This window comes from Crocodylus siamensis, chromosome 6, assembly GCF_052110815.1.
Source record: "Crocodylus siamensis isolate JL-2025a chromosome 6, ASM5211081v1, whole genome shotgun sequence".
Classification (NCBI taxonomy): domain Eukaryota; kingdom Metazoa; phylum Chordata; order Crocodylia; family Crocodylidae; genus Crocodylus; species Crocodylus siamensis.
Genome location: NC_143400.1, coordinates 7,292,903 through 7,318,277, shown reverse-complemented (window position 1 = coordinate 7,318,277; position 25,375 = coordinate 7,292,903). Strand labels below are relative to the sequence as shown.

The 25,375-nt window shown below is 58.3% G+C and overlaps 2 protein-coding genes across 7 annotated transcripts; one reads left to right on the top strand and one right to left on the bottom strand.

The window, feature by feature from the left end:
- Position 1: 1 nt before the first annotated feature.
- Positions 2-18,555, bottom strand: CBX5 (chromobox 5). Of its 3 annotated transcripts, none has more exons than XM_090050521.1 (5): positions 18,440-18,555; positions 6,574-6,752; positions 5,647-5,833; positions 3,051-3,148; positions 2-1,904 (listed from the first exon to the last, which is right to left on the bottom strand). In XM_090050521.1, the coding sequence occupies exons 2-5, from the start codon at positions 6,708-6,710 to the stop codon at positions 1,754-1,756; spliced, it is 573 nt and encodes a 190-aa protein (XP_089906647.1). In that variant the 5' UTR covers positions 6,711-6,752; positions 18,440-18,555; the 3' UTR covers positions 2-1,753. The 3 variants fall into 3 exon arrangements, with proteins under 3 accessions (XP_089906647.1, XP_089906645.1, XP_089906646.1); XM_090050519.1 differs by lacking the exon at positions 18,440-18,555 and adding an exon at positions 18,138-18,287; XM_090050520.1 differs by lacking the exon at positions 18,440-18,555 and adding an exon at positions 7,064-7,181.
- HNRNPA1 (heterogeneous nuclear ribonucleoprotein A1) lies at positions 18,400-24,078 on the top strand. Of its 4 annotated transcripts, none has more exons than XM_090050514.1 (11): positions 18,400-18,545; positions 19,188-19,304; positions 20,444-20,590; positions 21,198-21,408; positions 21,517-21,609; positions 21,700-21,792; positions 22,123-22,194; positions 22,492-22,608; positions 22,980-23,105; positions 23,487-23,558; positions 23,762-24,078. In XM_090050514.1, exons 1-10 carry the CDS (start codon positions 18,513-18,515, stop codon positions 23,549-23,551), a joined length of 1,074 nt encoding a protein of 357 aa, XP_089906640.1. In that variant the 5' UTR covers positions 18,400-18,512; the 3' UTR covers positions 23,552-23,558; positions 23,762-24,078. The 4 variants fall into 4 exon arrangements, with proteins under 4 accessions (XP_089906640.1, XP_089906642.1, XP_089906641.1 ...); XM_090050515.1 differs by lacking the exon at positions 18,400-18,545 and adding an exon at positions 18,691-18,847; XM_090050516.1 differs by lacking the exon at positions 22,123-22,194.
- Positions 24,079-25,375: the final 1,297 nt, after the last annotated feature.

Below are 25,375 nucleotides of genomic sequence, written 5' to 3'. Positions count from 1 at the left end.
ATGGAAAAGTCACCGTTTATTGCCCCGGGGGGAGGGGCAGGGGGGCCTCACACATCAGTTTTATGGACAGGAAAAAATTCCCCTAGTTTAAAAACACCTATGTTAAAAAAACAGCAAGGTCAGGGGACGGGGATGGACAGAAGACAGGGCAGGGGGCAGAGATGATGCCCGCCCGGGGGGCAACCCTGGGCTGTGCCAGGCTCCCCGTGGCCAGAGCAGCTGCCAGCCTGGGGTGGGGGGGCGCACAGGCACAGACTGGGGGGGGGGGGGGGGGACTTGCCTCCAGGGATGTGGACGCAGACAGGGCAGCCGTACAGAGGCACCAGAGCCAAGGCCCCCGTAGGGGCCTGGGACGGAGGGATGAAGGCCCCAGGAAGAAGATGGAGGCTGCAGGGCACTGGGGAAACCTGGAGAGCTGGGTAGTGGGGAGCTAAGCCCAGCTGGCATCATCCCCCGCTGCCCTGGTCCCAGCCCTGGGGGTGGGGTGAAGGGGGCTAGTCTGCTTCCACCTAGGCCGGTGCCCTGGCCCTGTGGGGGCAACACAAGGACAGGACATTTGTCTTCTGGAGGACAAAGCCAGGTCTGGCAGTGCCCAGAGGCTGTCCCCTGCTCCCTCCCTCGACCTGTCAGGACCTGCCCCCCCTGCCCCGGGGTGAACACTGATGCGGGCGTGCGCACGTGGTCGAGGCAGGTGGTGGCGGGACGGCAGGGGCAGGCACGCGGGCTCGGTGATGCAGGCTGGGTGCCTGGAGGGATGCAGCTCTGTCCCTGGGCCAGTGGGGGTTTGGCACATGGTGCCCCATGTCCCTGCGGGGGTCAACACTTCCCTGGGCTCCAGCCCCTACTGCTCCCCCCACCAGCTTCCCTCTGCGGGGCTAATACTTGGCCTGCCTGCAGCAGCCTCCCCCCAGGAGGGGCGGGGGGGGAAGCTGGCACAGGTCAGGGATGCAGAAAGGGGGCAAGGGCAGCTCCAGACCTGCTGGGCCAGGCCCTCTGGGGTAAGCAGCCGGGCATGGGTACTTCCCGCTGTGGTTTGGGGCTGGCCAATGCAGTAGTGTCAGCAGGGAAGGATGGCACAAAGCAAGGGGGGGGGGCGGGCAACAACTGCCCCAATAACTTCCCTGCTCCAGACACTGACCAGCTTCCCTGAGGCACCGGTGCCAGGGTCCAGGCCGAGACCCAGGGCAGGGGCTGGACTAGATTACCTCTGGGGGGTCCGGTGGCTCTAGGTCTCCATGCTCCAGCCTGAGATCAGCCACAAGGAGGAATCCGGTGCCTGGTCACATGCTGCCCCCCACAGAGGGACAGGACCCTACAGGGAGGAGGGAAGGACGGACGAGAAGCCCCCATCCCCCAATTAAAACAGCCCTTGGGGCAAAAGCTTTCCTCAGTGCCTGGGAGCGGGTGATGCCAGACAGGTCCAGACAGAGGACATGCTCCCGTCCCCTCAGGCAATCAGGCCAGGGCAGACAGCATCCCAACAGCGGGGACAGGGCTGGAGCCCTGGCGCAGCGGCCGGAAGGGAGGGAGGGGGTCCCTCAGGGTGGACGGACGGTCCCACGCAGGCTGCGGCTCCCGCCCACGCCTGGAGGGGCTGAAGCCAGAAGGGAAGGAACTACTCTAAGCTCCGGCCATGGCTGTGGAGCAGGACAGAGGGAGGGGAAGGGAGGGGAGGCGAGGGCGGGCGGGCAGCGCGGGGCCTCCTGCAGGGGACACAGTAATCAGCACGGGGCAGGCGGGTGGCGCCGGGCGCCTAGCTCTTGGCAGCGTCGCGCTCTTTGCTGTCCGTGTCCTCAGGGTACGCGTGCCAGGTCAGTCTCTCCTCGTAGAAGGCGATAACGATCTGCGGGCACTTCACGTTGGCCTCCTTCGCCAGCACCAGGTCCGCCTCATCCGTGTCCTTCCTAAGGTGGGGGAGACGAGGAGTCAGGGCAGGGGCAGCCCCCATGACTTTTTCTGCTGCCTCCTCTGTGCCTCAGTTCCCCACACACAGAGGGGTGGCAGGGGGACATGTACCTCCCTGGTCCTTGATACCCCATGCAGATGGATTTTGCTGTCAGAGCCCCCTACTGCAGGGTAGGTAACTACCCCTCCCATTTTAGAGGTGGGCAACTGAGGCACAGCAATGGCAGGAGCCTGCACTGCGTCTCCAAGGTGAGATCTACCCATGGGCACCGGAGCACAGTGCAGGGTGAAAGCTGCGCATGGTGATACCTGAGGGGGCCTGGCGGAGGGCACCAGCTTCATCTCTCCTAGTCACTTCCCTGCCAGGCTCCGGAGAGATCCTGGCAGCCCCAAGCTCTCACTGCCCAAACTCACATGCCACCGCACGCCTGTCACTGGGGTGGGCAGGAGACCCCCTGAACCGCACTGCAGCCCACAGAGCTGCTAATGCACGGCCCTGGGAAACCCTGGGGCTGCTGACCTGCCCTGGGCCCTGGAGGAAGGGGGAACCCAGGACCTAACATGAGCTGACAGCCTGCCTTGGGGGGGCCCTGGTGGAGACTAGGAGCAAGGGAATGGAGGGGAGGTGCCAGCGAGCGCCTTGTGCCAGCCTGGGCAATGAGGAGCTGCCCGTCTGCTAGAACTGTGAGGCTCAGCGGGACATAGCGAGCCACAGCTGTGCTCAGCCACAGCCCCCCCCCCCCCAACTCGGCCACAGCTGCGCCCAGAGCCGTTCCTGCCCAGCTGGGTCCCAGGGAGACTGACAGGGAGCCAAAGCTGCGACCCAGGGAACTGTTTGGGGCAGAGCCGGTGGCCAAGGCAGGGGAGGAGGGGGGTGTTGAATGGCACAGGCCTCCCCAGGAACCTGTGATCAGCCAGGCAGGCGCTGGCCAAAGCTCTTTGTCTGGAACAGCAGAGGAGGGACCCCCTTTGCATCATCCAGCCCAGCCAGGCAAGAGGATTGGGCCCCGCAGCGTTGGGAGGGGAGAGAGAGAGAGAGAGCTGTGGCTGTGGGCACCATGGCAGGAGGGTGCTGGGCATGCATGGCAGTGCCTGGAGGCTGCTCCGGCCGGGGGGTATGGGGGGTTGTGGAAAACCAGCCTCACCATTTCATCAGGAACATCAGGTCTCCGCAGGAGTCAGTGGCCCCGATGATCTTCTCGGGCTCCAGGCCCCGCTCGAAGCCCCTGGCGATGTCGTTGCTCTGGGAGGGAAAGAGGAATGACTGGGATTTATATCCTCTGGGGCCGTTTCTTTCCACCCTGACAGGTCCAAATGAAGCCAGCTTCAAAAGGGCACCGGCAGCTCCTGCCAGGCAGAAATACTGCCGGGCTCTCACCAGCCGTCTAGACGCTGTAGCCCCCCTCCCCGACCCCTCCACGCTTCGGTCCCCCTTTCCTGGGCTCTGCTATTCATCAGTGGGTCGCAGCAACCAGGGACAGAGTGAACCAAGACAGCCAAGGCCCTGCCAGGGCTGCTGAGAGGGCCGGGATGGCGACCCCAGGCTGTGCCCGGCCTTTGGGGAAGAGGAGGGTTCAGGTCTGGTGGCACCAGGCATCCTCCGTGCATTCTCCGGTGCTCAGGAGGGGTAGACAGGTCTGCGCATGTCCCTGCTCCCAGCCCCACCACGCCAGGCTGCCTCCCCCCTTCCCCACCCGCCGCTGCTCAAGCAGCAGACAAAGAGGCAGGCGGCCCGGCTGGGAAGCTCTGCCGCGCTGGCAGACAAAGGAGCGGCGGGGCGGGGGGACTGGGAGGCAGACCCAGCTGCTCTGTGGCCGGCTAGACAGAGGCTCCCAATGAGGCACCTAAGCTAACACACTCCAGAGCTGTGCTGCAGGGCCTCTCGACCAAGCCCCAAGTGCCCCAGGGCCTGCGCAGAGCCATTGCCCCGACCCACGACTGAGCTCAATGCCTCAAAATCACCAAGATACAGGGGAAATGGCCAGCTTGGGCAAGGTCAGGGAGGTTTCACTGCAGTGCACAGCCTCACCCATGCTACAGAAAGAAGGGGAACATCTATACCACGGCAGGGGCAGGCCCCCCTCCAACAGGTTTCAGTTGATTTTGAATTGTCAGGTTTTAAGATGTATCTTAGAATAGTCCCACAAAGAGCAAAATCTATTGCCCTAGTGAGTTCTGTTTGCTGGCAGCCAGCTCCCCCAAGCCGGATCTCAGCTGTGGGCACACAGCTCTGGAGACGGATGCCAATTTGTACCAATGTTCACATTCCCAATGCAATGTCTCCACGGACAGCAGCACCGCAGGGAGCTCTCGGGCTAGGCCCATGGGGCAGCCATGAGGCCAGACAGCTTCCACCACCCCATCTTCAAGCAGGGCACATAATGGGTTATAAACCTGTATAAACCTGAGATCCCCCCCCACAGAGGTACCTGCCTGCTGTCAAATATACGACCTTATTACCCCTTATGATTTCATTATGCACAGGCGGCAGTGAGGCAGGCTTGGCTCTCCGACAGCTCGGCCGTAATTCTGTGCAGACGCCACCGTAAAGGGCAGGGCATTTCTTCAAATAAGGTCATAAAAAAAACTAACGAATGCAGAAAATCTCCTGCAGATCTCACCCGGCAAGGGGGAGCAGGGCCATAAAACCCCGTGCGCTAGAGCTGCGGGTCTATGTGATTCCATATATTAGCTCTGCCGTGGAGACGGGCTCCGACAGCCCGCTGGCTTGCGCCTCTGGCCAGGAATCCTGTGCACTGTTGGGGAAGCCAGGACCTTGCCCTGTTGTTTTGCCCCAATGCTGTTGTCCCCGTGGATTCGCTGGGGGTGACAAGCTAGTGGGCACAGCGAGACGCAGCCAGCCCAGCCCTGGTAATCCCTGGCCCGTGCACTGAGGCTGTGGCAGGCAGGGCCACAAAGCACCCAAGCACTCATGTGCATGGTGTTCAGGCCAGGCCGAGGGGCAACGATTCTGGAGAGAGGCCCTAACAAACATAAGCCCATCTACACGGGATCCCTGCAAGCTCTTATGGCCAGCACCGCTGGGGTCCGGGCCAGGCAGCTGCCCTGGCCCAGCTGTGGGCACCCAGAGCTTCGCTCATGTTCTCAAACAGGCTGGGATTTCCACTCCCCACCACCCTGTCCCCAGTGCCGCATCCCAGCAGTGCCACAGCCAGGGTGCCCAGGACTCCACAGGCACAGACACCAGGTGCCAACCAGTGCTCGCCAGCTGCATGAAACAGCGTCTGGCAGGGGAGGCTGTTCCCAGCGCCAGAGCCACAGAAGCGCCCGGCGACCATGGGCTGCAGGCAAGGGAAGGCAGGGACACAGCTGGGGGCACTTCAGAGACTCTACAGGGAAGGAACAGGCCTCTTGTTCCTGCCATGGCCAGGGCCCTGAGCTATAGCTGTGGATGGGGACACATGGCACTAGAGCAAGTAGCTGGCATCTGGGGACTCATTTGATCTGAAGTTTCAAGGGGTGCCAGACAGCGAGTGGGGCCCTGTGCTCTAGTGCCTTATCTCTCTTGGCTGGGGCCAGGGCAGCAATCAGCTGGGCCCAGTATAGGGCTCTGGAGCCAGCACTGGAGCACAGTGTGGTCTTCCTGCCCTCTCATTCTTCTTTGAAAGCTGCCCTCAGCCACAGGAAGCCTTGGGAGGACCCATATGTGCCAGCACAGCCTGGCACATGCTGCTTCATCAGGCCAGTGCTTGAGGCAGGGCAAGGAAGCCGCAAGCTCACCTCTCTCTTCTTCTTGGCCTTGATGTCGTCGGTGCTGGCGGGGAGGCTGGACTTGCGCTTGGCACCCTCTGACTTCTCCCGAGATTTGTTGTTCTCACCCTCCTTCATCTTTTTGTACTTTTTCATAAACTCCGCAATCAGCTCAGGGCAGTCCAGGTTCTTCTCGGGCTCCCAGGTGTTGTGCTCCCTGCCAAGAAAACAGCCCTCATCAGTGCCAGGGTAGGGACACCGGACACTACCCCAGGGAAGGACAGGAGGCGACTGTAAGTGGAGGTACCCCCAGGGACCCGCACGGCTCTGGCCCCGAGCTGGGGCTAGGCGGCACTACAGAGCGCGGCTGTTGAACCGTGGCACCACAGGCAGAGACGCCAGACCAGGCCAGGCCGAAGAAACCGCTACCAAAGCCCTCAATGCCACGTGCCCGCGCGGCCCTGGCAATCATCACAACGCCCTGCCCCCCCGGCATACAGCAGTGTGCATCCATTTAAACAGCTCACCCCAGAACACACGCCAGAGTCCCCCACTCCACCACGGCCGTCGCATCCCCCACAGGCTTGGCCAAGGGCCACGGGGAACGCGGAGGCCCCACGGCAGGTCCCAGCTCGGCCCGCGCACCCCGGCGCCCACACGCCAGCCCCGGCCCCGCGCCAGGAGGAAGCTGCAGACGGTCGCGCTGGTGAACGGCTTGAGTGGAACGACCAACTCTGGGAGGGGGGACGCAGAAGCTGGGGAGGGGAAGGGAGCTTTTGCCACAGGGGGTTCGAGAAAGTGCTTCGGAGCCCCGGCCCTCTCCTGGCAACCCGCTCGCTTAAATGGATGCACGCTGCCCACCCATGGGAAAGCAGGGGGGAGACCAAGGAGGTCGCCCGGGGAGCGCTGCCTGCTGTGAGACAAGAGAGCCCAAGGCAGAAGGAAAGTTGGACTTACTCGGAAAATCCTTTCCACTTGAGGAGATACTCCACTTGCCCCTTCACCACACGCCTGTCTAGCACCTTCTCCACAACATACTCCTCCTCATCTTCAGAGGACGAACTATCTGCTGTCCTCTTGCTTTTCTTTCCCATAGTGCAGGAAGCTCCACCTAACGCGCCAAGGCCACCCAATTCCTGCAAATTGGAAGCGAGATGTTGTTAATCGCTGGCCCTGGCGCGGGGGGAGGGGGGGTCTCGGCACCGCTACCCGCCCAGGGGTCGCCCACACCCACATGCCCCCCACCACCCCTTCTCCCCCCGCAGAGCGCAGGGAGCTCCCTGGCCGGAGCTCGCTGCAGGATCAAGCCTGAGGGGCCCCCGCGAGGACGGGGAGACGCGTGGGCCTGTCACAGCATCTGCCCAGGGCTGGGGGACCCTTGTGGCCCTTCATGAGAAGCCAGTGGGGCACCAGGGTAGAGCTGGGGGTCCCTTGACTTCTAGCCTACCAAGGGCGCAGCGAGGGCCCAGCTCTGCATGGGCTCAGGATCCCACGCCAGGGCTTTGTTGCTGCTGGGAGGAGAACCAGGGAAGGAGATCCGCCCACAGGGATGGCAATGTCAGAAGCTGCAGAATAAAGGGTCTGGGAATTCACTCATAAGCCGTCAGCGCCGGGGACCTGTCTACAGCAGGGCTCCCCTCCTTCGCTAGGGAGAGCCTGGAGGTTCTTGAACTAATGCTCCCTCCCCCCGCCCCCTCCCCACAGCTTACAAACACTAATCCATGTAACCACCCTGCCCCAAGAAGGCCCCGTCACGGGGCTCCGACTTCGAAGTCCTGCCTATGACATGAGATGCGGCTGTAGCAGCCCACCCCGAACCCACTATTCCAAGCCTACAGCACAGACGGCACCCGGAGCTCTGAGACACAGGTCCCCCTCTGCCATATCTAGCTCTTACAAGAGGGTTAAATTCATTACAGGCAGCACAGAGCTCAGGGCCTGTAACCATGCGGGACCCAACAGATGGGCAGTGGGTCACAGGATCGAGGGCTGGGAGCCGCAGCGACGGTGCAGACTGCCACCCAGAAGCTCTGACTTGACCCCAACCCAGGCGACAGCTGACCCTACAGAGCAGCCCAGGCCCTAATTCAACCGGGTCGCTTCCACGAGACACATGGGGCAGACGCGAGACGAGTCAGCCCCCAGCTAGAATCAGACGGCCCCAGAGCTGAGCTAAAACATAACGATGGCTCCTTCTTCTTGGACTGGCTGCAGTATCCCAGATGGTAGCTGGTAACCACAGGTATTCATGGCGTGACAGTCACATTGCTGCCAGGCTTTGTTACAGAAAGGGGTATTTTTCTGGGGGGGTTTATAACTCAGCTGTAAATATTCATTCTGTGAGCCTGGGAGGCTTCAGGGCCAGGGCCAAGTTTTTGAATAAAAATTAAATGGGAAGAAAAGGGGGGAAAAACCCCACAATGAGATGCCGCTTGACTTACAAGAGCAAACAGCTGGTGCGAGCTATAGCAGGTTCCTTCCTGTTTAACAAGTCTGAAGGCAGCCATGATTGGTCCCTAAACACCATGTGGGTCAACTGCAATGGAGTCGAAGGGGCTCATTTCATCCTTAATTACAGACCCCCTCAACTTTACGAAGCCTGCTGGGGGCTCCCGCAGACAGCACGCGGGATTCGACAAGGGGGCTCGGTTTGTTGCAGGAGAGGGAGCCAGGAAGGCTGTGAACACTTCCAGGGCAAATCCATGCTTTCTTATAACTCTGTTACTGTTATTACTTTAAAAGGCCTGGACAGACCCCGGGAATCCTGCAGCCGGCAGTCTCCCCTCTCTTAGCACGGGATTGCCTGGCAATGCAGCTGGGTCAGACGGTGAGGAAGGACATGCACAGGCATGCGATGGACCAGCTGGGGCAGAAATTGCCTTGAGAGACCAGCCTGGGATGGATCACGGGAGACCCGTGCTGATCGCATAGCTCTGCAAACCTCAGATGGCAGTCTCATTTGGGAACCTAGCAATATGACCGCCATCAGTATCGAGAGCAGAGCCACGCTCCAAAGGATGTCCTGATCCCAGGCTGTGGGGAGGTCCTAAGCCAGAGGCAGGGCATGCAGGGCACAGAGGCACCCCCCCACTCATGAGGGTCTCATGAAATCCATCCAGGCAGTGAACGGGTATGGACACGGTCACAGCCCAGCCCACCCGAGCTCCCTGCTCAAAGCTGCAGGCAAGGAGACATATGCTAGCAGGCTGATCCCAGAGGGCTTGATTCTGCCAGGCACCAAGTGCCTGTGCCCCTGAGACCACAGCTCCCACGGCTACGATTGGCACAGGACTCCCGGGAGAGCCCGTTCTCCGTAGCCGGCTTCCCCTCGGGCTGTCGGCGCTAACGTTCCAGCAGCCTCTATCGAGAAGCGTTTTACAACTAGTCACGTTAAGCCTGCTTAGCACAAGCTTTGTTGCTTCTGTCCTACAGGGAAAATCCTGCCTCGGACACGCTATTATTACTGCTGACAGTTTAAAGGAGCAAGAATGGGTGGGGGAACCACCCCAGCATGCCATAAAGAGCCATTCCCCATGCCCCCGGGGTGGGGATATATGCCAGCGTGGGGGGCTAGGCAGTTAATGAAGCTTAATGCAGACCCCGACGGCCACCCATGGAGCCGCAGGGACACCCCACGCTGGCTCATTTGCATTGGGCCTGGAGTTTCTTGTAAACATTGCAAAACGCAGGCATGCGGGATGCAGCCTGCCAGAGACCGGCCAGCTCCAGATGCTACCCAGACCCAGGGAGGCAGGGAGAAAACCCTGGGCAGGATTCCCTCCTATGCATACACCAGCAGCTTGGGAGGCTGTAGCCCCACAGTCCCAAGTCGTGATAAGGGAGGGTGACAGGAAATCGAGCCAGTCAGAGCCCGTTGTTGATCTGTGGAAGCCCAAAATTAAGGTCACACAAGGAGGGCACCATAAACCAAGCCAGGCAAAGGCAACTCTGTGCCTGGCATGTACCCCCAAGTAGATGGCTTGGTCCCGTTGCCACAACCAACATGACTTCTGCTACCTGCAGCCCACACTGCTCTGGCATTTGAGATGTCCTGGCAAGGCTGGAGCGTCTCCTCGAATGCCACCCTTCACAATGCCTCCTGGGCTGTGGCTGCTCACAGAGCAGTGCCCAGGACACACAAGATACTGCCAGACCCCCATGCAACACAGTCACTAAGGACAAATGCTGCTAGTGCTGGGAAGACCCCACTGGACCCGCACTCCCATGCCTGCCACTGCCCAGGGGAGACGAAATAAATCAACAGGCCGCCTTTGTTGGCTGTGCGGGGAGCAGCTTGGATGGCTTTGATCCCAAAACATTGTGAGCCCAGATCTGCTCCTGGCCTGACTGAGGCAGCGGCTGGTGCCGGGGACCAGGGGATCGCCACATCACCACTGGTGATTTTCAGAGCACCTACGGTGTCAGCTGTGCTGACCAATGTATTCAGAGACCGGGGATGTTTTGCAGGCAGAGCCCAGCTCATCCCCCACTCTCCCCAGGGATTAAACCAATCCAACCAGCTGGCTACTCTGCCTGCCGCCTGCCGCCCACCACCAGCTCCCGGACACTGCAGTGGGGAAGCTGCCAGATGCATACTTGTCTGCCCAGCCATGTCCATGAGCCGGTCGGGGCTTTCCACTTTCTGCACTCCTCCCCACTTTCTGCTTTGGGAAGGGAACCGCACCCCCCCCCACAACTCCCAAGCGCTCTCTGGGCCTGCTGCCATGAATATGACACTTCCTGGTGGCTTAGGGGACCCAGGGGGAAGGCCTAAGAGAGAGGTAGTAGGAAGCAGCTGCTCAAGGAGAGGGTAGGGGCATGCAGGGATCGTTCACAAATGCAGCGCTGCAAGCCTAGCACCTGAGTCCTGGGGACCTCCCATGTGCTTTAGCCATTGACATACAGGCTCCGGGCTCGGGATCAACTTGAGCTCAGCTACCGCGTCAGGGTGTTTGCTCTACAAATCACCCAGACGCCCTGGTGCCGGGACCTGGGTAAATACAACCCAAGCGGCGCTGAACGATTCCTTTGCCCCACACAGCGAGGGGATCCTGGCAGCCTCCTACCCAGCCATTCCACTCCAAAGCAATTTCTCTCTGTAGCAATTTAAGAGCTGTAAAAACTCTAATGGGCAATGACAGGAGAAACAAACCACACCAGAAGTTATTGAACCTTGCTGGGCCTCACGAGCGTCTCTATTGACATTTAAGCGTGAGTTATTGGGCCACAATATCATAAAAGTGTGCCCCGTGCTACAGATATATTGTTATTGAAATGACACCAACAACGGCTAGGGCCGGGGGAGGCTGCTTCTAACTGAGCTGGGAGTTTCCAGCTCAGAGATACAAGGCTGCCTAAGAGCGTGCTCTTGCTTTGCTCTTCCCCAATACACAGGACAATAAATGATCACCCCCAAACCAGCAGGCCTAAGGCTGTCTCCCCTATCCCAGGTATGCTCAAGGCCAAATATAAGCTTAGGAACGGAAACGCTGTGCAAAAGCTGAGCCTATGAGTGCTCTCTTGCAGCATCGCAAACCCAGCTCTATCAGCATTGGGCTAATTTGAGGCCAGTCCATGGTGTGAACTAAATGAACAGCAAGCCCAGAATAGCATCGATGGACAGACCGTTGCTGGTAGAACAGGGGGTTTACCTCCCAAGGAGAAAGATCCAGCGCAAAATGGAAGCAGCTCTTTGCATAGGCACACAGCTGCTTGGCAGCAGGGACGTGCCTCTCGAAGGCGTCTCAGACGCCTCCGTGACAGAGGTGAGGTGTGCTGTATGCACATCTTGCAGATGAGCTACTGAAACATCTGCTCGGGATCCGCAGCCTGCCAGGGACAAAGGGGTTTTAGCCGGCATTCGTTAAACACACCCTCTCCAGCAGCTGCCTGCAGATGGGGCCCTGGAGGAGCCCTCCAGGACCTCACACCGCTAGACATCAGCCAGCCCCACACCTCCCAACCCTCCCCAGCATCACAAAGGCCTGCCAGGCTCTCAACATGCCCAGGCAAAGCTGCATTCCCTGATCTACAACCCTGCTATAGCGGCTTGGGATACAGCTGTTTCACCAACGCGTCGTTTCAGTGAGAACAGCTGGCCCCAAACATCTCTGTAAAGCCGCCATAAGGAAAATTCACAGTTCTCCCAGCGTGGGGGGCTGTCAGTACTGGGCCTACCCTATCCACAGCGGTTCTAGCACTGCCCTCCTAACTGACATGCTGTGCCAGCTTAACTGCATCAGCAGGAAAACCCCCAGGTCCCTTGTCAAAACAGTTCTCAATAGCAAGAGCCGTGGGCAGACCAAGCCTTCGACCAGCAAAAAGCCCAAACAAATCCCCATCCTTCTGGCATCAGCTGCAAAGACCCAGCTGCAAAACAAGCGCTGGTCGTTTATGAGCAAATCCAGGCAACTGGGGGGGGGGATTTAAAAGGCAGCAGTCGACAGCATCTTGTCTACACAAGGGCTCTCTGCAGCCTGTAGAGTTGACACAGCAGGGAATGTTTTTTGAAGGCGAAAAGGGAACAGCAGGCAGCCTGTTCTTGTTGAGCCAGAGAGGGGAGCCATCATTACTGTAAGGCCTGCAAATACCAGGGTTAATGAGTTTCCAGCATTCGCCCCCTCGCAACACTGCACTCATGCCCAGGGCTGATGGTTCCCATGTCTGGACTTAGCCAGGAGGTGTTTTCTTGAGAGCCTGAGCAAACCCACTCCCCCAGCCGTTCCTGGTTACAGGAGAGAGAGAACCCACTTCCCGCTGCACAGCAGGTTCCAGCAGCGCAACAGACTTGGCTGCTAGACTGGGCCTGGAAAGAGCCAGCGCTTTGGGCATTGTGGGGAAAAGCTGTTTTCCCGAGAATCCCCAGAAGCCAAAGCTGGAAGCCAGAGGGGCCCAGCTCCCTGCATGTTTTGGCGAACACCCCTGTCCAGACTCTGCTTTTGCATGGATCCTCTAGCCTAACAGCACTCGTGCTTTGTGGTGCTACCAATATCAGCCCGGAGATGGTAGAATCGTGGCTGTATTTTGGAGCAGGACACTTAAAATCAAATTGGAGGTCTGGAGTCAGGGCAGGGTAGCACCTTAGAAAACTACCTGGTTGAGAGAGGCAACAGCTGACTTCATCCGATCCCTGCAAATCAACTGCTGTAACTTGACCAAGCCAACATTTAAGAGCTAATGCAGACACCGGTGAGGCCCACTTGGGTTGTATTAACTAGCCTAATTATAGCCTTGGGAAGCAGCTTAATCCTGACAAGGCACCAAAGGGGCAGTTTTCAATTGTGTTGGCTCAATCAGGGCTGAAAAGCCTCATTAGCACATGGGAATCCAAGTTATCTGGCTGTGTGTTTCCCCTGGGCCAGAACAGGGCGAGTTAACTGACCTGCAGGCTGCTTCCCCAGCCATGCCCACGTTATCTGCAGCACTAAGAAACAGGGGAAATTGGTGACTCAAGTGAAACAGCGTTAAATCAGCAGGTTGAGATAATTTGCACCTATGAGCTTTAATCAAAGACTGATGGAGGAGCTCTCTGGCCCACTGACAGGGATCTTTATTAAATCCTGGAACCCCGGGAAGCTCCAAGACGGAGGAAAAAGCTCACATCATGCTCGTTTTTGATGAAAAGTTGTCTGGCCATCACACAGGCTCATTAAAGAGACAACGGGTTTCAAAAGGGAGCCTTGAAGGGAGAACAGGACGCTGAGCAGGCGCGTCGGCAGTGAGGACCCCCGGAAGCGGGCATCAGCTGCTGGCTCAGGCCAACAGTCCATCTAACCCAGCTGGTGGTCCCCAACAGTGGCAGATGCCAGGAATTGGACGGCTCTAGAAATCTGCCCCCTGCTCAGTGCCCTCCCCAGCATCCAGCATTTGTGGGGTTCGACATTCCAGAGAAAACATCTCCAGCCATTCATTCTTTTCAACAGCTATCAGCACATCCATCATCTGTGAACTTATCCAGCCCCTTGCTGAACCTGGCTCTGCTCCCTGCCTCCACCCCCTGCTGTGGCAAAGAATGCCACACATTAAGGATGTAAAAAGGTCCTTTCTCTTGTTAATTTAAAATCCATCACCTACTAATTTCAGCAGGTTCCAACCTGTTCTCCTATCCTAGGACTACCCTGTTCACTTGGCTCACAGCTTTCATAATTTGATAGACCTCTGCCCTATCCCATCTCTGCCTTCTCCTCTCCAGACAGAAGAGTCCTGGCCTTTTTAAGCCCCTACTGGCCTGGCAGCTGCTCCACGTCCCTGATCATTCTGGTTGCCCTTCTCCAGACCTTTTCTAGTTCAGCCATATCCGTTTTGAGGCCTGGGGACCAGAACTGCATGCAGATGATTTAACGTGGTTATTCACGCCCAGAAGGAAATGCAGCCATGATCTGGAATGCGAAATAAAATGTTGCAGGCAAAATAAAAACTAGGATAAGGGACAAAGGGGGAGCTGATGGGGATGGAGTGCTGATATCAAGGGGGACTCCATCACAAGGGCAGCAGCTGGACTGTGGTGGGCTGTGGCTAACAGCAAGAAACGAATACAGGCCATACTGACAGGATGAGCCCTCTCCTGGCAGCAGTGACTTGGGGCATTGAGGATAATCACTGAAAGCAAGTGCCTCCAATATAACCCTGCAGCAGACAGGGCAGAGGAACCACAAGTTGTTTCTACAAGCTCCTTACCTGGCACTGGAGCAACTGGTGCTGGAACACCACATGCAGGCTGGGGACCACCGGTCAAGGGCTCTGAGCTGGAGATGGCTCAGAGAAGAGCCATGAGAATGACTGAAGGATGGAAACCCCCACCTTGCCATGAGAGCAAGGAGTCCAGAAAGAAGACTGAGGAGACCACCCCAGATACCCACCCAGGTACTGGAAACTCTAAGATCAAGGACTCCTCAACCAAGCGGACAAGGGCACAGCGAGCCAGAAGCTGAAGCTAAGGAAATGCAGACCAGAAATAAGCCACCTGTTTACTAGCAGAGAATTTAGCTAAGTCCTGGAGCCACCACAGGCACCAGACATTTTAATCCAAGGCATTTCCCTTCCTAAAGAGCTTGGGATCCCCCACAGCTCTCTGCCTCTGTGCAGAGATCAATCCAGGGAAGCCCGAGGGCCAGCAAGACAGACAGGATTTAGATTTCATTGCTCAAAGTCTATACAAAAAGGAGGGTGCCTAGGCTGTCAGGAAACATGCTGAAACCACAGCTCCCTTGTCTGCTATAGGGTATTGACGCTGGTTAACAGGATCACTAACACCCACCCACCCCTTTTCTTCTGCCTAGGGACAAAAGGTGTGTTCAGCATCCAGGTAAATCCCCCATTCCCTTCTTGGACCACAGAGCCACTGCATATTATATAATTTTATGGGGAGCCTAATTTAACCAGTCCAGCACATGGTGCTTAACAAGCATCAACGTTCCTCCCGGCCTAAGCATGGACAAAGGAGGTGTCTAGCACAATATACGGCAAGCAACTCCTTTCCCCATCTGGCCAGCTTCCTGTGGAAGAAGGTCCCTCGCACATCCTGTTACAGGCCTGAGCCAGGCTCAGAAAAGCCATCAGGCTCTCAAACAGGGGCTGGCAGTGTGGCTGGACAAGGTGCTCACTACCCGGGTTCACAGGACAACCCTTTCTCCCACAAGGAAGAAAGAAAGAGCTCTTCAACAAGCAGAGGTGCTTGAAGTGGAGGGAAATGGCCTCTGTGCCCTTGGATTGTGCTAATGCCTCTGAGATGGATGAACTTGGCCCTGCTGGAAAGCTCCTTCTCGCCTGGTCTAGGGATAGCTCCTACCGGCTCTCCAGTTTGAAGGCGCTTCCCGGCCTCCTTTGTTCCTCTCACACCCTCCCCTTTCTGTTAAAAAGAAAAAGAGCACTGGAAATTCAATGTACAGCAACAACGTGGAGGAAGGAAGGGCAGGACGCTCAGGCGGGGAACGCGGGAGCGAAGGCTCCAACAGCAATATTAGCCAGATTCCTCAGCGCATCCATCTTCCATGCTCCCAGCTCAGGTTTAGTGTGGAGGTCACTATTTTACTTGCCCGTGCTCCCTGAAAGCGTCGGGAAAGCGCAATGCAGCAGAGTTAATGTTCCCAGCGGAAACTCCACGGCTGAAATTTCCTGCCCTTTTAATTGTGTAACCAACCTTAAATGTCTCATTAGCGCCAGGGGCTTGCATTCAACATGAGGTCATATTTATTGCTGGAGGCAAGATTCCAGCACGGTCTGGTGACAGGCGATTAATTCACCTGGAGAGGTGGCGGCTTGGAGAGGCCACCGAAATGCGGGGGTCAATCCTGCTCTGTGGCTGAAGCCCAGAGCGCCAGGTCTTCTGCACAGGGCAGGATTTAGCCTCTGGCATCTTTCCCAAGACTCATCTATTTTGTCCCATGTGTTCTCCGACGGCATGGAAAACCCCAGCCACGGCTCGACACCCCACTGGGCCAGCCCACAGACCAACGCACAGACAGGACAGTGCAGGGAGCCTCCCAGCAATGTAAGAGTTCACCTAGCTGAGGCCCCCTCAACTGATCCATCACCTCCCATCGATGCCACCCCAACTACCCAGGACAGCAGCGGCAGATGCACGCACACACCAGCCCTGGTTAATTTGGGAGAAACAGGCAGCAGGAGCCTGCCGGGGTCTCCACGCAGCACCAGCCCCTCCCAGTCTGACACAGCTGCAGTTGCCAGCCCGTCTGGTTACTAAGATACTGCAAGGCTAGCCGAGCCCTGCTGCAGCAGTCTAGCCAGGCAGACAATGGCTCAGCAGCAGGAGCTCCCCGTTCATCCCAGTGGAGCCTAAAGGCAAGCCCCGCTGCCGGTCGTGCTGAAGTTACCGCCGCCCATTGTTAAAGCTTGGGCCGGGGCCTAGCACGAGGCTGAGGCGCAGGCAGGGGGACTCCACTGCTATGGCCTCCGGGGGGCAGAAACCCAGTCTGCTCCTGCACGGAGCCCGTTCCCCTTCTCGGTTCTCCAAGTCGCTCTGTTTAAACACAAGGCTCCCCTTGTTAGCCACCGCAACGCATCTGGGACCCAAGTGCTTCTTTCCACTGGAACCGTTACAAAGAGAAGTCACATACACAGGGGCGTTGTAGGGGGCAAATGGTTAAGAGGCCGCAGCCTCAGCCGCGTTTGCAGACTGGGCATCCTCTGGGGGTGGGAGGCATTAAAAAAATGCAGCAATCTTGCCTTGCTGTGCTCTGGGAGCAGAGGAGGCCCCCAAGGCTAAGCCTAGGCCCCTTGTCAGGACCTGGCTGTCTGATCCAGCCCAGAGGAGACCTCATGGCTCGTTCTTGGCCGAGGAGCTGCAGTCTCACCTCTCCAGCTCCGTTTGCAAAGAGCCCTGATCTACCGCGTGGGGCAAGCAAGGGGCTGCACGCTGCAGCCAAGGTACGAGATGGCTGCAGCTTCCACCAGCAGCGCCCATGCTCTGAGGCCTCGTGCAAGGGAGGCAGAGAAGCAATTGATGCTCGCTCTGGCTTGAAGGCCAGAAAAGCTTCCACTGTGGATGGCCCCCACACTATTGTGCAAGCCAAGGGGACCTCCCTTCCTCCCCAGCAACCCCCCCCCAACAAAGAAAAGGTCTCCCAACTGGAACCTTTCCCATCCGTGCTTCAGCCGTGGTGCTAGGACCCCCAAAGCCAGCCAAAGCCTTCGCGCACGTGGGTCCCACCCGCAACGCGGGGCGGGGTTCTCACCCGCTGCCCTCATAAAGCATCACCCCACATGCCCATCCCTTACTCCCCACTGCAAAACCGGCTTGGGGGAAGGGAGCGAGGTGGGCCAAGGGTGCCCCTCCGGTGAAGAGCAGCCCCCCCCCATTAGCGGCACGCAAGTGAGGTGCCTGCTTCGCTCTCCCGAAAGGGGCGGGGATCCAGCCGCGAGGACCAGCTGTGGAGACTGGCACAAGAACAAGACCCAGCCCCCTGCCCCAAACCGGAAGCCAACCCCCCCCCCACTCGGAGCCATTAAAGGGGGGACCCAGGGCCACGTGGGGGGGGTCCCTCGTGGGCACGTGAGTCCAGACAGGGGCCCAGCCCCCCGCCCCCGGTCGGTGCGGTAACCCACTCCCCCTCCGACGTCACAATGAGGACCGAACGCTTGGCTCCATTCTAAAGGGGGAGGGGGGGGTTGCCCGATAACGGGCATCGGGGCGGGCGCTTAGCCCCCCCCCCCCCCACCTCGGCCGCCGATTGGCCGGCACCGCTGGCGCTCCCGCCAATCCGGCCGCGTTCCAGGCGCGCGCGGAGAAAAGCGGCGCGGCCATTGGGCGCCGGCGTCGCCCGTCCGCCGGCGGGGCCCCGCCCCTCCCCGGTGCCGGAGCCGCCGCCCCATTGGCGGAGCCGCCCATCCCTCACGGCCCCGCGCCTCGCTCTCCCTCTCCTCAGGCAACGGCGCCTCCGCCCCGCCCCCCCCGGAGCCAACGCGCCACGCCACTGGCCTGCGCGCGTGTCTGTCAAGCCCGCCCGCCCTTCCCCGTTCATTGCATACAACGAGCCCCCTAAACCGCGCTGCCGCCCGGGTACCTCGGGATGCAGCGGATCCGGCGCCCCTGCCTCTCCGCTACGCTCCTGCGCAACGCCCGCCGCCCGCCAAAACAGCCCGCGAGCGCGCATGCGCCGGCGAGCCTCGCACCGCGCATGCCCGCCCAGACCCCGCCCTCTCCAGGTGCCGCCCCCCCCACCGCCGCGCCTGCGCAAAAGGGCGAGCCCCACGCGCTGCTACGCATGCGCGAGCCCGCCCCCGGCCTCTTCTTAGAGCGCGTCTCAATCGCGGCGTGGCTTCTTGCCCCGGTAAAATCCGCACGGCTTCGCCTCCCCGCTCCCACCTGTGCCCGGACACCGGCGTGAGGCAACAGCGGCGGCGGCGGCGGCGGCGGCGCAAAACAGGGGCGACCCGCGATGGAGCGGATGGAGCCGCGAGCGGGAAAGAAGGTGAGTGCGGGGGGTGGGGAGAGGGGCGGGGCTCCGCGCATGGCCGCCATGATGGGGGTTGGGAACGTCTCTGTCCCGGCCAATGGGGGAGGGCGCGGGTGCTCTTCCGCCAATGAGAGGCCGCGGTCTCTAGGACTCCCCCAATGGGAGGCGGTGAGGGAGGCGGGGCGCAGCGGCTGCCGCCCAATGAGAACTTGCCGGCGGGGTGAGACGGCGGCGCCGGCGCCGCTCGGCCTCTTTCGGAGCCGGCGCTTCAAGGAGCCTGCATCACCGCTGCTGCCGCCACCATGTCCAGGGCCGAGGTGCGTTGGGGCCTCCCCGCCCGCCGGGGTCTTCCCGCCTGCTGGGGTCCGTGTCTGCGTAGCGGAGGACACTAAGCGGCTTTTGCGCCTGCGCACGGGGGGTGGGCTCGTGTGGCCGGCGGGGCGGATAGCGCATGCGCGGCGCGCGGGACCATGCGGGCGGGCGCCTTTGTGCTCGGCCCGCCGTGGCGGCTGCGCATGCGCGGGAGCTTCCTTTCTCCCGGGCTCCCGCGTGGCTTGTGGGGGATGGGGGGGATGGTTTTGGAGAGGCTGGGTTGGTGCTTAGTTCCCAGTCCTGCGAGGTCTTATCCCCCGCTAACCCCCTGCTCTTCCTTTCTAGTCTCCCAAGGAGCCCGAGCAGCTGCGCAAGCTCTTCATCGGCGGCCTGAGCTTCGAGACAACAGACGAGAGCCTTCGCAGCCACTTCGAGCAATGGGGCACGCTCACCGACTGCGTGGTGGGTGTCCTGGGCTGGTCCCCTTGCCTGAGTTAAACCCTTTTAATGAGCTTCTATGTATTCTCCCTGCATGGGAGAAAGGGTGGGGTGGGGTGGGAGATGAGATCATGTGTCACTTTTACTCAAGAAGACTGAAAATTGGTCAGGGTCTTCTTGTCATAGCCGTGGTCCTACAGAGTATTGAAATGCTTGGTGCTTTGGGATTGCTGGATGGGTTTCCTTAAGCTGCCTTTGTGGTGTTGAAGATGCATTCCTTCAGGTTGAAGCTACTGTAGCAACACAACCTGATTAGGTTAGAAAGGAGGATTGCTGTGGCTGATGTGTTTATTAGGTTCATTATTGTTGAGGTGATTAAACAAGGGCAAACATGTCTGAGTAAAAGCCAGCAGAGCATATGGGATGAATGGGGAGAAAAGTTCCCAGGGGTAGCAGGCAGAAGGGCAGGAAAAAAGGACCTGATTGCAGAGAGATTAACACGTATTAAAATGGGTGGTAAAGACACCCCCCTTTATAACACGTTATAAGTACTTAAAAGTAATTATTTGCACAAATAAGGGTACAGACAAGTGACAGTTTTCGCCCCCTCTGGCCACAGAAAGCAGCTTATGAGGAATCAGATACACAAGGTGCTACATTCTGTAACATCTTTAACTTGTCTGCATAGCTCCCAGCCTGTCTCCCTTTTCAGAATGGGAGGGTGGAAGGGAACAGGGAGTTCAGTATGTGGAGTTTTCCATCCCCCTGGGTGGGGGTGCACCAATTCATCCACCCCATCCTTCAGTACCAGCTGGGGAGCCCCAAGAAGAGCTCTCTCTGCAGCCTTGCCCCCCCTCCCATCCTGAAAGCAGTGGCAGAGTTCTGGCTGTTGGTGTTGAAAAGTACTTCGATTCCCCTCACCCTGGAACTAACAGCGAACTTCTGTTTGGTCTGGGGTAATTTAACTCAGTGCTTAGAAAAAATCTTCTAAGTTACAGCTGGGAGCTGCACTTCTGTCTGCAGCTTAAAACTAATCAGGTAGGCTTAGTCATGCATTTATAAGTATTTTTGCTCTGAAATGCCAGTTACTGTTTTGTCTAGGTTTCCCTCTGTGCTCTTGTGTTGTCTTTGCTGGGTTGCTCATGGGAACTTGTGTTTTCTAGGTGATGAGGGACCCAAACACCAAGCGTTCCAGGGGCTTTGGATTTGTCACATACTCCTCCGTTGAAGAAGTTGATGCCGCCATGAATGCCAGACCACACAAAGTTGATGGCAGAGTTGTTGAGCCAAAGCGGGCAGTGTCCAGAGAGGTAGGAACAACAAGTCTAGTCCAGTGAGTCAGTGATAAGTGTGCTCCTCCATCTCATACCAAGGCTGAGTTAGCAGCGGAGCCCTTCATTTGGCTGGCTGCTCTGGTCATTTGAGACTTAGGCATGCTCCAATTTATGGGTTGCTCTAGCTCCTTATGTTCTGTGTTGTGAATGATTGCTCCCAAGGTAGCATCTGCAGTCTGTTGTTTCATTGGCTGTTGGGAGGTGGGGGAAGGCAGTGGTCTCTGTGCTATTTCTCATAGAAAGACTGGGTTACAAAATTTTCCCCATCTCACTTGTGGGTTTTGGGGGTGGGCTGCAGTTTCCATCTCAATTTCAATCCCCAGTTGTGCTTTTATGGACACATTTGCACTGGAACATAGCTGAGAATTGGCCCTTTCCCCTTCGTGTGGGGTCTGGTGTAGGGGTGGGGGTTTGTTAACCACCTACCAGGTGCTACTTCAGGCAACAAGAGAGTGGCCAACTTCAGTGCACTGGTTTGTAACTTCTGTGCTTCTGGTCAGTGCGACTCCACCTTTATTGCCTAGAGATGGAAAGAAACATGACACAAGCACCCCTTCAAGCATTTCCACTCTGTCCTGTGCAGGACTCTCAAAGGCCTGGTGCTCACCTAACAGTAAAGAAAATCTTTGTCGGGGGCATCAAGGAAGACACAGAGGAGCACCATTTGCGGGACTACTTTGGGCAATATGGCAAGATTGAGGTGATCGAGATCATGACTGACCGCGGCAGTGGCAAAAAGCGAGGTTTTGCCTTTGTCACCTTCGATGACCACGACTCCGTGGACAAAATTGTCAGTAAGTACCTGGCTGGCTCTTATGGTCCCACTTGGCTTTTCTGCCTGGATGCTCAGGGGTTGGTCAGACTTGTCAGTCACATGGAGGTAATATCCAATTCTCTTGCAGTTCAGAAATATCACACAGTCAATGGCCACAACTGCGAAGTGCGGAAAGCCCTGTCCAAGCAGGAGATGGCCAGCGCCTCAGCCAGCCAGAGAGGTGAGTGAAAGTGAACTTGGCTAGTGTGATGCCAAGGTACAAGTGTCCTTCCTGGACAGGCTGATCCTAATGGCTTTCCCCTTCCCCTAGGACGCAGCAGCTCGGGGAACTTTGGAGGGGGCCGCGGAGGTGGATTTGGTGGGAATGACAACTTCAGCCGGGGTGGCAACTTTGGCAGTCGCGGTAAGTAGCTTTGGGCCCTGCCAGGGCAGGCAGAGGGATATGTCAGGCTAATCTTGCAACTCAGCCCAGCTCACGCCAGGTGTATCGACACTGCCACCATTTCGGCTGCCACCATTTGTGGGTCCCTTTGCACTTGTCAGCCCGGGCTTGGGGCTGGGCATGCTTCCTTGGTCTCGGTTCTTGCCTGCTACCAAATGCGGAGTGGCCTGATTTGGAATCCCAGCTTTCGGCGTCAAGCTCCATGCCACACAAACAGCCCATGCCCTGGGTGCCCACGCCTGGCAGCATCCCCTCACGGATGGACTGAACACAAAGGTTTGTTCTTTTCAGGTGGGTTTGGTGGCAGCCGCAGTGGTGGCTATGGAGGCAGTGGAGACAGCTATAATGGATTTGGCAACGACGGTAAGGCCAATGTGTAATTCTGCTGACTGGCTCCCAAGATGCCTTGTTTCCAGGTGGAAAAGCACGAAGAACTGTCCTGTGAGATGAGGGGAAGCCTCTGATCTCCATTCCTTTGGCCTAGCTCGGGGAGCCGAGACACTGACCACAGCATGTAGAGCTTCCAAGCGATGTGGACCCGCTGGTCCATGCTTTAGCACCCCAGAGCAGAGGGCACGCTGTGGTCAGGTCTGGAGGGGAGCCAGCGTGCTCTGTCAAGGCAGCTTTGGGAATTCAGTGGGCTACTGGTCTTCCCTGCAGGGTATGGCAGCAGTAGCAGTGGCCCTGGCTACTCTGGAGGCAGTAGAGGCTACGGGGGCAGCAGCAACTATGACAGCTACAACAATGGTGGTGGCGGCTTTGGTGGGGGCAGCGGAGGTGAGTGCCTCATGGACACGTGCTGTGGGGGGTGCTTGGTGCTTCTGACAGCAGCCTATGGGCCACCAAGGCAAACTCCAGCCCCCAGGCTGCTTGGACCACTCCCCCTGGCAGAAGCCTGTCTGCCCTTGGGTGGGGGGATGCCTTGGCTGCAAGTATTCACTGCATGACACCTGCCCGGTCTGTCCTGAAGCTGTTACTGTTGCTCCAGTTAATGTCTCAGGGTTGGCGAAGGGGTTGCTGCTGTCCTGCCTGCCTCCCTCCCATGCAGCCAGGGCTGGTGTGCCTGCTGGACACATCCCAAGCAGCAGATTCTGCCCCTCTGCATGGCACGTTGCATTAAGGAGCTCACCTGGCTTCTCCCTCCTTAGGCGGCAACTTTGGCGGCGGTGGCAACTACAATGACTTCGGCAGTTACAACAGCCAATCCTCTAACTTTGGCCCCATGAAAGGAGGTGGCAGCTTTGGAGGCAGGAGCTCTGGGCCGTATGGTGGTGGTGAGTTACCCCAGGAGGGTCTCCGCCCTTGCAAGGAGGCAGCATCGGGCATGCCTCTGTTCTGGAAATGCTGATTTCCTGCCCAGACTTTGCAAAGGAGCCGCTACCATCATAGTTCTCAAACTCCCCTGCTTTGCCCGTGAAACTCCCCACGCTCTTACCCATGGCATGACTTGCAGCCTTGCTGCATGGCTCCAGCTACAGGGCTGTGCTGTAATAGGAACTCCCAGGCAGCCAAGCATCCTCCTTGGCGCAAGTGTTGCTTACCTAGAACAAGGGGCTGTAACGAGCTCAGCTCCTTCCTGTGCCCCCGCCCCCCCCATCAGCTTGGTTCAGTCCCCGTCTCTGCCCCCCTGTAATGCTCCCTCACCTTTCTCACAGGTGGCTACGGTGGCTCCAGTGGTGGCGGCGGTGGCGGCAGCTATGGCAGTGGCCGACGATTTTAAGCCCCAGGTAAGTGCCAGCGTCGTACCTCCTGGGCTGCTTGGTGCTACTGACTAGCGGAGCGAGTGCGACGTAGTTAAAGCCATAATTGCAGTAAATGTCGATGCTTACGCTAACTGGCTCGGCAGTCTGTGGGAAGAGCGTGCTGTTGGGGTGTAGCCTTGAGTCTGGATGTCTTTAGATTAACACCTTTATTCCATGTTATTCAACAGGAAACAAAGCTTAGCAGGAGAGGAGAGCCAGAGAAAGGACAGGGAAGCTGCAGGTTACCACAGTTTGAACTCAGCCAAATCACAGTGGTGGCAGGGGGTAGCTGCTACATGAAGACATGTGTTAGCCACTCTCCTTGCAAACACAAGGACTGTATTTGTGACTCGTACTCCAGGTTATTTTAGTTTCTGTGCCGTGGCCGTGCGAAGCGCTCCACCGAGGGCTCTGGGGACTCACTGTCCGTTTCCGCGCCCATGCCGTCGATTTGCAAACTGTAATAGACTGATCATGACGCTGAATAAATGTGTCTTCTTTTTTACCTGTGCCGTGTAAGGGAGTGTGATGTGAGCCCCTGCCATGCCCTTGTAGCCGTCGCCTGCTGGTGACAGACTAGGCCTAGCTCAGACGGAGGGGGCTCCGCTATACTGGAGTGCCAGCATGGGCGGCAGCGGGTCCAGTACAGCTCCTAGCATGAGACCCCCTTTCCTTTCTCTTCCCTCCAGAGCTGTAATGCAGGAGCTGTCCTCAGCTGAGATGCCTGCTAGTGTAGCCGGATCAGAGTCCCTCGCAGCCCCCATGCAGCCTGATGCCAGGCATGATGGCTTCATGACTCAGTGCTGGGACCTGACACGCAGAGCCTAGGACCAGTCAGCTCAGGAGCTAGGGCTGGGATCAGAGTCCCTGCCTGCTCCCTAGCTATCCCAAGAGCAGGGAGATCATGGCTTATGGCATGATGGCCCTTGTTCACAGGTGCTGTTCAAGGCCATGGTTGCCTCAGGGCTCTGGAAGGGAGCAGCCCCTTAGCTGGTCTCCAGTCCCACAATCCGGGTGGTGAAGGGAGCAGAGCACGGCCAGGGCAATATGGAAACAGGGCTGGCTTTGACCAGGGCTGTTTTGGTGGCCAGGCTGGAGTAAGTGTCCTGCCCCTCTGCTCAGGCAGCTGGCACCAGTCTCTCACCTTAGGGCTATTGGGGGAAAGTTGGCATGTGATATTGGACCAGTCTGTAGCTTGTGCTGGAAAAACTGGAGGCAAGCCAGACTTGGGGGGGGGGGGGGGACTGCAGGCAGAGCTGGGGCCAGCACTGGGTAATCAGCAAGCTCTGGCCCAGGCAGCTCCCTCAGCTGGACAGTGTCAGAGTCCACCTGCAGTGGCAGCCCATTGTAGTTGCTTTGAGGTAGTGTTACTGTACGGGGAACTCCTGGTCATGTTGGTGGGTGACAATGCATTGGCCTGTTTAAACGGAGCTACCAGCTGGAGAGCTGGCAACCCAGCCGAGAGTCCCTCACTCGGTAGTTCCAGTAGCAAAATGGGTTCACTGAGGGGTGGGGGGCTCCTAGTCCTTCCCTTGTACTGGTGGGCCCAGTTGAACGGCCTCGGCCCTCTGTAGAGCGCCCGGCCCCGTGTAACCTGTTTGCAGCAGACCTGTCTCTAACCTCCCATGGACCATGGGGGGTTAGTCCGTGGCTGAGTTGACGCTGGCTAACATTGAGGACATGGTAGCGTGCGACCGCAGAGGAAGGCAAGCGACAAGGAGCCGTAGCTTACAGCCCAGGAGATGCAGATGTAGAGCGGCTAGCAAGCATAGCACCATGGCGTCGAGGCAGCCCGCAGCGCA

Bases quoted from the DNA above. Each gene is read 5' to 3' on its own strand.
- HNRNPA1 (XM_090050514.1), top strand. From the start codon at position 18,513: ATGGAGCGGATGGAGCCGCGAGCGGGAAAGAAG. The intron at 20,591-21,197 runs GTAGGAACAACA...TGTCCTGTGCAG, and splicing joins AGCGGGCAGTGTCCAGAGAG to GACTCTCAAAGGCCTGGTGC. The intron at 21,793-22,122 runs GTAAGTAGCTTT...TGTTCTTTTCAG, and splicing joins TGGCAACTTTGGCAGTCGCG to GTGGGTTTGGTGGCAGCCGC.
- CBX5 (XM_090050519.1), bottom strand. From the start codon at position 18,227: ATGCGCGCTCGCGGGCTGTTTTGGCGGGCGGCGGGCGTTGCGCAGGAG. The intron at 3,149-5,646 runs GTGAGCTTGCGG...TTTCCCTCCCAG, and splicing joins AGGCCAAGAAGAAGAGAGAG to AGCAACGACATCGCCAGGGG. The intron at 1,905-3,050 runs GTGAGGCTGGTT...CCCCCACCTTAG, and splicing joins CTGATGTTCCTGATGAAATG to GAAGGACACGGATGAGGCGG.